This window comes from Carassius carassius, chromosome 19, assembly GCF_963082965.1.
Source record: "Carassius carassius chromosome 19, fCarCar2.1, whole genome shotgun sequence".
Classification (NCBI taxonomy): Eukaryota; Metazoa; Chordata; class Actinopteri; order Cypriniformes; family Cyprinidae; genus Carassius; species Carassius carassius.
In genome coordinates this window covers 25,335,833-25,347,481 of record NC_081773.1, presented here as the reverse complement: position 1 = coordinate 25,347,481, position 11,649 = coordinate 25,335,833, and the positions used below count along the sequence as shown (strand labels likewise).

The 11,649-nt window shown below is 35.2% G+C and overlaps 1 protein-coding gene across 10 annotated transcripts in view; it reads right to left on the bottom strand.

The window, feature by feature from the left end:
- Positions 1-225: 225 nt before the first annotated feature.
- Positions 226-11,649, bottom strand: part of LOC132095467 (poly(rC)-binding protein 3-like) — a 69,039-nt gene continuing 57,615 nt past the window's right edge. For 4 of the 10 annotated variants that reach the window (XM_059500497.1, XM_059500504.1, XM_059500498.1 and 1 more), the window contains 5 exons: positions 10,207-10,248; positions 8,209-8,287; positions 6,933-6,985; positions 5,765-5,934; positions 226-5,497 (listed from right to left, as the gene is read on the bottom strand). In XM_059500497.1, coding sequence (XP_059356480.1) covers positions 5,443-5,497; positions 5,765-5,934; positions 6,933-6,985; positions 8,209-8,287; positions 10,207-10,248 — 399 coding nt within the window. In that variant the 3' untranslated portion in view covers positions 226-5,442. The remainder of the gene's footprint in view (positions 5,498-5,764; positions 5,935-6,932; positions 6,986-8,208; positions 8,288-10,206; positions 10,249-11,649) is intronic. The other 6 variants (XM_059500500.1, XM_059500505.1, XM_059500502.1 and 3 more) reach the window with 3 other exon arrangements.

Genomic DNA, 11,649 nt, shown 5'->3' with positions numbered 1-11,649 from the left:
ATCTATCTATCTATCTATCTATCTATCTATCTATCTATCTATCACATTCTGTATTGTGAAGCACTTTGGATCAATAGTGGTTGTGTTGAATGTGCTCTATAAAAATATAAACTTAATAAATAAATAACTGAATGCCCCAAGCCTCCAGGTTTCCATCATGACAAACCACAAAGGATTAACTAATATAAATAATATTAATAAAAAAAAAAAAAGGCACCACAAAAATTCAAGGGAAAAACAAAATTTATTATCTCCTTTTTACAAAACATTTCAAAGTTTAACCTAACCTCAGTAGTAATTTGAATCTAATATAGACCTGCAAGCAGCAAGTTGTCCAACATAAAATAATTACTCTGTTACATTTTGTTTTCCAAAACAGAATCATTTACAGAAGCACAGACAGGTAAACGGCTTTTTTTATTATTTTTTTATTTTTTTGCTGCTCTAGTACAATGAAAAACTGCATGACGAACAAAATGAATGCAATGATTTTAGATGCGCACAGTGAGAATTAATGCATATTAAAACTATGAGTGCAAATTAACCACATGATTTGCATGAGAACAGCATCATGTGAATATCATAAGGTCGGGCGGGGATGAAACATTAAAAACACAAAAGCCGTTTGTAATGGCGTACTGAGTGTTCCACCAAACAGTAAATCACTTTCGACACGTCACTGCAGTCCTATATGAACATTTATTTTTATTGCATTTGTGAAATAATAATCATAACAATAGTAATAAAAAATAACAAACGCCTCCCTTGGTTAAGCATTCTGCTACTGAGAAATGTCAAAGTTACGCATGCTGCTGTCTGAATATTAATATGCATCTGTACAGTGATCTAGAGCACAGCACGTTATGGACTAAACATAACATCAAATAAAACATTCCATACATGTATCACAAGACATAGCCTTGTGTAAACATACAATCTAACTTAATGTTTAACAGAGTCTAAGACACTGACACAAATATTACATTTCAAAGCAGTGCAAAACATATAGTAAATGCGACAAGAAACTCAACGCTGAATCTAAAACACCAACAAAATGTGTTGAATAATTCCATATAAATGAGATACTTTAAAGCAACCGTATGGCATCATTTCTGGCCATGTGCACGGATGGCTCAGCATGACCATGTGCATGCCTTAACGAGTCCAATATTATAAAAGTTCTGTGCTCATAATTGACATTAAATCATAAAATGTTAGATTTTGGTGTAAATGAACTCTTGGGTGCATATCTGTGAATTGATTGCAGTGATACTGCTTAACAGATACCAAATAGAAATATAGAAATATATATATATATCTTTATAACCTCAATGCCTTGCAAATGCATGCTTTTGTACCTGATTTAATAAATAAGAATTTTTTTTTTTAATGGAAGCATGTTTCCACCTAGAAATAATATACAAATAGGTAATTGTGAGTTTGAAATCACAAAAGACTTATTTCTAGCAATATAAACAAGATATAAACTCAGAATTCTGAGTTTAAATAAAAAAAAACTGGTTTCTTATTAGATAATTCTTAGTTTACATCTCGTAATTGTTTTAGTTTTTTACCCCCACAAGGAATAAGGTATGTTTTTCTTGTAATTACAAGCTTATATCTCACAATTCAGACTTTTCTTGTACTATTCGGTCTCTTAATTCTGAGGAAAAAATGTCCAAATGATAAGAAATAAACTAAAAACTGTGAGTCCACATAAGTCCACATTGTGAGATTGCAATGTCATCCTGTGGTGGAAACACACTTCCATCATTTTCTGTTATAAGATTGTATGCATGATTACATATTCTCATGTAAGAACCATGCAATTGGAAAATGGCAAGAAAGGTAAACTAGAGGTTGAATAATGAATCATGTTGAAGCAGTTACATTCAACTTTCAGCCTCAATACCACATTTTACACATTTAAATGTGGAGGATGAAATACATATTGATTGCCGACTGAAAAAGTTCCGATTTGGATAAAATGGGACCTCAGCTTGGTTGCAATCTTCAGAAAAAATTTGGGAAAATGTTCAGAGCTTAATCAGAGGGCTTCAGTACTGGAAATAAATCACTTAACTATTGCAAACATTGACAGTTTCGCTGGGGTGAGAATTGAAGTGTGTAATTTCTGCGCAACTAGCTAACTCATCCCAAGTCAATGGATGAAAAAAGCCTCAGTACACTGACTAAACAGGTTTTGTGTGGAAACAGATCAAAATTGAGTGCCTTGCTGCTAATCTTTAACATGCACGGCATGACATATTAATTTTAGAGGAAGGTACCGGTAACTCATTTTTGTAGCATCTCCAAATATACAAGTCACTAGAATTTCTCCACAGGTATTTACAATACAACAGACGGGGTTTACGGCATTACACATTCATTTTTAATGTCTCCAGACCTGAAAAGCACTTCAATGCCATCATGGTCTTTATATAACTGCCTTAGGAGATGCATGTACCATACCGACCCACAGCATCTTCATATTTATTTCAACATCTCATGTCACGCAGATTGTTTTTTGCTGCAGAAATTACACATATCTCCTTCAAAAAAAAATATAATAATTGTTCTGATGGATAAAATAATGGGAAATAATCTGTTTGCATCATTAATACTGTACACAGGCTTTCTTAATAATAATTATTCACAGCAAAACATGCGAAATAAATAGCTTAAAGTCAATCAAATTTTGCATGTGAGAAAAAATATTATCAATAAGGCTACATCAGCAGGAGGAGACACACTCGAGAATCATGGGTATTAGTAATAATAATAATAAAAACACACAGTGGCTTTAACTGAAGCTAAGCAATTGTTATAAAGAAACAATCATGTTTAAGAGCAGACCAGGGTACGAAATCTGCCATCACTTTTGAAAGTCTGGCCGAAACCCATGAACATTCCAGAGCCCGAGATACAAATGGTCCTGACTAATCATTGAAGAGAGGACTAGGGAAATTACAAAGTGCTCTGTTGTATTGGTATGTTGCAGAAATACGGCCATGGCAGCTGTGTCGACTGTGCGTGTGCATGTCTCAGACGCTGTCAGTGGAGAACCAACTCTTAGTCTCGTCTGACGCATGCAGAGCTTGTGCATGTCTTTTCAGTTCGACCAACAAATATGGTTTTGGAGAGCAATATGGAAAACACTGTCAGAATGAAGTGTGCTGCTGCTGGACGCATGAGGACAGGGCCCAAAATGAACACTCGCCAACTGCCAAGTGTGAGTAAAAATTGATTGAAATTGAATTAATTTGTAATATGAAATCAAGGGCCTCGTTTATAAAGACACACGTTTAATGTCAATGTACGACAACTTCCAAAATGTACCTACGAATGAGTCAACAATGCTGAAACAATGTCGGATTATTTTAAGTACATTAATATATGAGCCAGTATGTTTCCAAAATGTCCATATACACAAACATTTTTACTGAATGCATCCCACTTCATAAACTGCAGTTCAGTTTAAATTCAAAATGGGCATACATACGTACATATATGTAAAATATAAATTAATAATTAATAAGAATTAATAACTTATTCATTTGTGAAATTCAATTTCACAAATCCCACTTCATTAATTGCAGTTCAACTTAAATTCACATTTGTTTTTGCCTTTATAAATCTTGATTTGTTTCTCACATTTAATTCACAAACCCGATCATATGCTTTTTTTCTTTTCTTTCTTTTTTTTTATGAACGAGGCCCCTGGTGGTTATCTTAATCGTAATGCAAAACACACTTTCATGGCAGGTAAAAATGTTCATCCAAAATGTTGAGGAGTGGCAAAAAGTTAATTTTGGACCTTTCATGAGAGTTTACCATACTCACAGAGAGAGCGTATGGTAAAGGGGCATGGGTTGGATTTCATTATCAGCACATCTGTATTCACTTCCAAAGAAATAAGCCACTGTATTTCTCATACTATGGCAAAAACAAGTCGCATATAAAAAATCCTATAAATAATTCTGCTGTAATATATTCAGTTACTTAAACGTAGATTGTGTGCTGAATTGAAATTCAGTTTTGAAAAAACTGAGAGCGCGGCATACACATTCTCATGTCGTTTGTTTTCACACTGATTTTCTTCTTTCTCTCAGTTCTGAAAGTGAATACAAGAAGCTAATAATGGATTCTTTGTGTTACTCCGCATGCCACAATGACAGATGCAAACAAATCGTACAGGCAAACATGGTGGTGCAAACATTCCAACTCCATCAGTCCGTTTCATTATTCATGTATGAGATGCACTGTTGTAAGGTTCCCGGTGAGCAAAGCCCTGGAGCAAAGCATAGGAACGCTACTTTAAACTCAATCTGACCTAATGAATGATTGGGAAGTGGAGGATTTCATTGGCTTTGCTGTACCACACCACAGAATACGGACCGGAAAACGTGAATTCACAGTGAAAGTGATGGCAAAACAGGACACCGGTGACGTGAGGTACTAGAGAGTCAAAAAAAGTCAAGTGTTTTTTAAAATAATTATAAAGTAGGACCATCGGGAGCACAACAAAGGTTGAGTAGGAGGAACATCAAACTGAGATTTGAAACATGTGCACATTATAGAATAGAAATTAGTCAGAATTACTGAAAATACAGGACAGCAAAAGTACAGAGAGAAAACAAACTAGGTGCAATGCCATTGGCTCAAGGGTCATGTGATGCAGTGAAGGATCATGGGTAGAAATTAGAGAGTGCCCATTCCAGTGACCTCAGACGTCAGCCTAGAATAGTTAAGGAAAGAGGAAAAAGGGGAGGGGTAAGGAAAAGATAGAAAAAATAGATAACATAAAATAATTCTGAAAGCATTTGACACTTCTGTACAAGAATGATAGCTTTTTCCGCCTTTTTGCTCTCCGCGTCGAGTAATAAGCATGCATTACCGTCGATTCAGTTAGGCTGAAAACAATCACGCTCCCATAATCTCTTCTGCTTTTAAAGAAACACAGTTTCCAGCACCTCCTCCTTGATTCTGACATGCGTTTTCACTTTGTTACAACATCTGCACCACATCACTAGCTCCTTGCCAATAGCATTGCTAGAAAATGCTATTGGATGCAATCTGCTTTTGACGTTTTTTTTTTTTTTCATCTTTGCTGTTAACAAGACTTATGCAGCAATCATACTGAACTAATCTAACAAATTTAAAACAATAAATAAATATATAACAAGATTCAAGCATTCAGCATGCTAAAATACTACACTAAAACACTGCATAACATGAACAAATCATACTGCAGTTGTCCTGCTTTTCTTTTTTACCATTTTTTTGTTTAAATGTCAGTAGTCTGCCTACATGAACGTAGCTACTGATGAAGTTAAACATGGGGTTTAAGGGAAAGGTTGGTGAGTTCTAAGGGAAGATTGTATATAGGTCTATTGGGAATCAGCTGCTGAAAGCTTCAGATAATGAAAGCAGTTTGGGGCTTCAGGATGTAGTCATTGATGAAGGGTCATTCCACATGGTGGCCACGTCTCTGAACCTGCCATCAGAACCGTGGGAAAGCAATATGCATTAGTTTGGCCCCGGCCACTACCCTGCAAGCCTCCACATCACACACAAGAACAGATTTAAAGGTCCTGTGGCTAGATATCTCTGATTCCCCAAATACACTGCTCTGTACACAGTGTGAATATCCTATGTGAGCTGCTTTTTAGAAACTGTGTCGACTTCGAACATCATAAATATGTTATGTTACTGCAGTATGGAAGAAATTGGAAACACTTTTGTGAAACGTTGACTGGCTCACCTTGCGTTGATGAGGTACTGGGCAAGGCTGATGTTGGCGGGGGTTCCTGTAATGGTGATCTGGCGCTCTGATGACCCTTCCATGGCATTAGCTATTTTGATCTGCGCTCCAGACATCTGACGGATCTCGTTGATTTTGGTTCCCTGGCGCCCGATAATGCAGCCTATTAGCTGGGAAGAAAGCGGAAAGGTTATTAAAGGACTGTCAAATAGGAAACACAGTTTGATAACAGCAAGTATGCTTCTTTTTCTAGTATCTGCCATGGAATAGTTTTGTGACAGAAAACTAAACCACGTAAAAATGCTAATTTTTATAATTAATTGTTTTATCATTTGGAAGCATGGATTCAAAGAAGAATCAAATAAGATCCCACTGGATAAACTAAAGATGGAAACTTGAAACATTGAATCGAAACTTACACTACTGTTGAAAAAAAAAGATACTTCTATTCAGCATGGTGACTTGCATTAAAGGTGCTGTATGTAGGATTGACACTGAGTGGTTGAACAAGGTATTGCAGTCCAAATTAAACATTTTGGAGAGGGTTTTTCCACCTGGCCCCTCCTTCTCGGACTTGACGCACACGCAGGTTGCCAGATTGATGACACCAATAGGAACAAACGCACTTGACAATGAATTAAATGAAATACGCTCTGTTTCTGCCAACTGGCAACCTGGGGTGCCGAAACACAATTGGGTAAACTGGCAGCAGGCGGGTTTCACAAACCAAAACAAAGACTGACATTCCGGCCTGGAATGCACATTTCCAAAGGAGAATAACTGTTTTTCAGATAAACAAGTATGTTAACTCAGCATGTTTCTTAAATCTGTAAACATATTATGGTACTTTATGCTTTAGTAGAGTCAAAAACTTACATACAGCACCTTTAAATTGTTAAAAAGTGTTGGTAAAGACTTTAAAATTTTTGCTATCTATCAATGAGTAAATGGTGTTCTTTTGAACTTTCTATTCATCCGAGAATCCTGAAAAAAAAAGTATTACAGTTTCCACAAAAATATTAAGAACCGCAACTGTTTTTGTAGTTGGTAATAATAAGATACATTTCTAGACCAATGTTCATAAAAGACCCTGACCTGAACTGTACAACAGACATTTATTCTCAAATAAATTGAAAAGTCAAAATGGAGCATCAATCATTATACTCACATCATTGGGAATGGTGAGTTCATGAGTACTGGCCGGGGGACTGGCATCCAGACCTGGATCAGAGAGCAGAGGGAAGCTCGAGAGACAGCCTAGGATAAACAGCACTGCACACACACGCTGGAAAGTGTCTACACTCAGTGTGAGCTTTAGAAGACTTTGGCCTTAATGGACCAGGTGCAGAGTGCGAGGAACTCTTAGTCCTCATGAGGCTTTTATATGGAGGCATTTTTTCACCTTAAACTAACATAAATATCTCTAACGGTTCCCACATCTTGTCTTCTGTCAAGGCAAACTTCCCTACAATATATACTTGGTCTAACAAAAACAAATACTGAGATATGTTTGATATACAGGTATGTGTGAATAGCAACATATTGCACATATTGCCCTTAGTAATAGGTTTATTCTGAGCTTGAATAAGGCAGTGTTTATCAAGATGAATACGTAATGAGATGTGTTGTGGTCTGTAAAATCTAAACACTGATATGCTGCTCTTATGCCGGATTCTGAAGGGCAGGAAATAACACATTTTGTGCCATTGGTAATTCCTTTAAAGCATCAAATTCTACACCATTAGTCCCCTGTACGTGACAATGTTGCATAAGCAGGAAAACCTCTCTATCTTTTATCCAAGGTCTTAGCAGTAGAAGATTAGGCGCTTCAAAAAAAGTTGACAAAAAAAAAAAAACAAGGTAATTTTTACAGAAATTGAACCTGAGGTTCAAAAAAGTAGAAAATAAATAAGAAAGAAATAATGGGTAGGATGAATGAAAAAATTAATGGATATATTGTTTAATAAAAAAATAATTAAGCCACTTAAAACTAACAAATAATATAAAAATGCAAAAAATAAAAAATAAAACACTTAAAATAAATAAACACTAAAAACAAACAAATAAGATAAAAAAACATAACAAATAAAGTAAAACAAACAAAAAAAATAAAAAGGACTGAAAAAAAAAAAAAATTTAATTATTTTACAAGTAAAATAAAACAAAACATGAACAAATAAAACACTAACAAATAAAATAAAGAACTAATGAACAAGATAAAACACAAAGTAGAAAACACTAACAAATAAAATAAAATGCAGTAACTTTTTTTTAAAGAAACAACACAAAAATCTCAAATAAAATCCACAAAGTTAAGAGCAACCACCACGGGCATGTCATGATGCTTTACATTGAACGAGAAGGAAAGAAAGAGAGAAAGACGAAGAGAGCGTCTCTACAGGTACAAAGAGAAGGAAACTTCAAAAGGGCTCGTGGGTACGTACCAGGGAAAGCAGGGGTGGTCTGTCCGAGGGGGGTAAAGGGGGTTTGCTGCATAGCCAACTGGTGGAGCTTGGTCAACTGCTGAGGGTTTGGAGGGACAGTAGAGCTAAGAGGTTATTGTTATAAGACAGGTCACACCAAGAAATCAAGAAACTAAACTAGAACAAAGAGACAAAGAGGATAAGAAGCCATGACACACTGTGGTGGAAGAAGAGCAAGAGATAGCTGAAGAGATAGAAACTTTAGTAGGACTTGGCCTGACTTGGTGGGCTAATCTTATCTGATCGCTAAATGATCTGTTATAAGCTCCGTCTTGGGAAAAAAATATTAGCTATTAGCATTTTAAGATTAAAGGGAAGTGTAGTTTATGCTTTTTTGTAACCCGAGTGGCTCAAAAGAGACTAAACGCATTTGAAGATGGCGTTGAACCACGAGTGAACCGTTATCCATCAGAGATATGAACATGTACTGTAAGTGCGTGGGTAACCTTCAGAGGACACGCAAGCCTATTTTACAAACAGTCTTTGAACCACAGCAGACTTGAACAGAGTGTTGGTGTGAACACCCTCTACATCGGAGTTTAAAGCAGGTTGAAAGGGATGTCCAACCTTGACTTGAGTTATTGCAGTGTCAGCAGAAGCGTCTCTAAGCATCAATCACTGCCAATCCTAAATGACAAGAACTAACACAAGACATCTCTGCTTCTCTCTGAAAGATATTGATTCAGATCATCAGTGAGGAAAACACAGCTATCAGGATCAAAGAATCCTGATAGCATCTGGATTGTGAGCGTGCTTCCATTTTCCTTTTTTATTTTACCTTTCTCTTCTGTACAGCATATTTATTGTGTTCATTTGTGCTTTATAAATAAATAAATTAAATTAAATTTTGATCAAGTCTGTGGTTCTCAAACTGTGTGATGCGTAATTTTGATGTTGTGTTGGAGTCTTCAAACAGTACTTTTATTTTTCCACATTTGCCTTCTCATTTTCCGTCTTGTATACACTTCTGTTCACAAGTTAGGGGTCAGAAAGATTTTTTTATGTTTTTGAAACAGGTCCCTAACGCTGAAGAAGGCCGCATTTATTTGATCAGTTAAAAACACTATTACTGTGCAATATTACATTATAAAATAACTTTATTAATATATTTTATTCCTGTGATGCGAACCTGGATTTTCAGCAGCCTTTACTCCAGTCTTCACTATCATATGATTCTTTATGAATATGAATAATAATAATTGCTGATCTGCTGCTCAATAAACATTTCTTCTTATTATCAATGTTGAGGACTGCTAAAGTTTGCTGCTAAATTTTTTTTGCTTAATTTGCAATTATTTGTAATGTGTGTATATATACATGTATATATATATATATATATATATATATATATATACATGTATATATATATATATATATATATATATATATATATATTATAATATAAAAAATATCAATTTTGAATAACTGCATACAGAATAAAAGTATTCATTTCTTAAAATCTTACTAACTTTTGAAGTTTAGTGTACACTTTTAATGCAGCTTTGTGCATGTAAAACTGTTATGCAACTGTAGTGAAACATTTTGAAAAATCTAATTAATTGCTAATTTTAATGTCAATATAACATCAAATCCAGCTGCCTCTGCAAACAAATTATGCTTTTTAGTCCCGGCATTATGTTTCTCATAGAAATGTTGATATGCTTAATGGAGATTTTGCTTAACACTAATCAAAGATGACACGTCTTATATGTAATTCTATGCGGACTCTCTAGAAAATGACAAACACTGTCATTTCCTCCAACAGGCCAAGTCCTTAGAAGTTTGGTTTACATTTCGGAGGGCTGAGGTTGAGAGCATTTTTAGATCAAAATTACACATCAGAAACGTCATATTAATATTACTGCTTAATATTAATAGAGAGGTCCACGCTGAAAACTACAGAGCCATGCAGACTGCTGACGGTGCTGGGGGGAAGAGGGTGGATGGCTGGGGACTCACATCTGGGTGTGGAATGGCATATTGTCCCTGAATCGTGTAGGCCTGTGAAGATAGACAGAGAGAAAAAAAAAGAAAAGAAATATGGAATCAACATTTTTGCAAGGCTGCAGGGCCCATTAAACACAAGAACTAACTGATTCATAACCGCTAAAGGATCTATTAATATTTTACATTTGGTTTCAAAAGCTGAGTTTTCTTTCATATTTGATGTGAATATTTTTTATGTCTAGTTATACAGTAATAATATTCAGCGCTTTGAATAATTGAGGCTATTCTACACAAATTTGCAACACTCCTGGCTTTTCATATCTGTGCGTCTGTTCAGGTGCACACTGTGCTTAAAATATATTTCATACTGTCTTCAAATAACAAGCACGTTCCTTGGGTAGGTAGATATACCTGACAATAAAAGCAAATCTATTTCGAAATATATATCATCCTTTAAGTTTTCTACAGTACGTACTATTCTGAACCTCTTTTAATGCAGTATCATATTTTCAAAAATAAGAGCTAAAGGAAGATTAACTTGAAGTGTCACACTGATACTTGTGTTGTATTTCATGTAAAAAGCCATGATGTGCCATCTATGGTTATGTTGGATGAAGTGTCTGTGGATGAGTTTCGTTAAAAAGATGCAGAGAGCTTTGTTAAAGGATATTATTACTCATCATCAAAGGAATGTTAGATTAGTTGCAAAAAAATTACAAACACATTGTATTTTGTGTTGGTTAGCAAATGAGTTGGGATGACTTTGAAAACCATGTTTGATAGCATATCCCTTCAATATTTATAACTTGACATTTTCAAGTTTTATTGGAATCTCAAATTAATTCAAATCCAGGTCGACAAACTCTATCGAGACTTTCTTACACACATCCTGTGATGTTACACTTCAAGCTTTGAAAATATTAAAAGGATATGATATTTGCTCTGAGAGGGAGGAGTTTCTTTTGCAATAAGGCTGAACAACATCAGTCGAGAATTCAGATACACTCAAAGCAGCCGAAACGCAATCATTGGCATGTGAAAGGTGAGGAATGCAATTTTGTATTTTTCAGTGTTGAAATATAATCTTTCTATCCCAGTCTGATATTCAAAATCTTCTAAGGTTTCTGAAGGTTGATTTCCTGAAGAGAATAATTACATTTGAAACATAACTCTGTTTGAATGTGCAGGGAAAGTGTAAGTGAAGAAAAATAAGAACATTGATATGATTAGATTTGTCCTAATTTATTGACCTTCACGCAGAATTCTAAGGCAGTCAGCTGCATGAATATGTGTAGAGTTTTTCACTCCTTATAAATATGCACCTCATCCCAAATGCTTTCATGCTTTCTCTTTTTACAGTAACTTGTAATGGGGCAAAATATGAAAATGAAATGAAATCGAAGCACTTGAGTTCAAAAATGTACATAACTGCACACAAATGCATGTTATAACTTG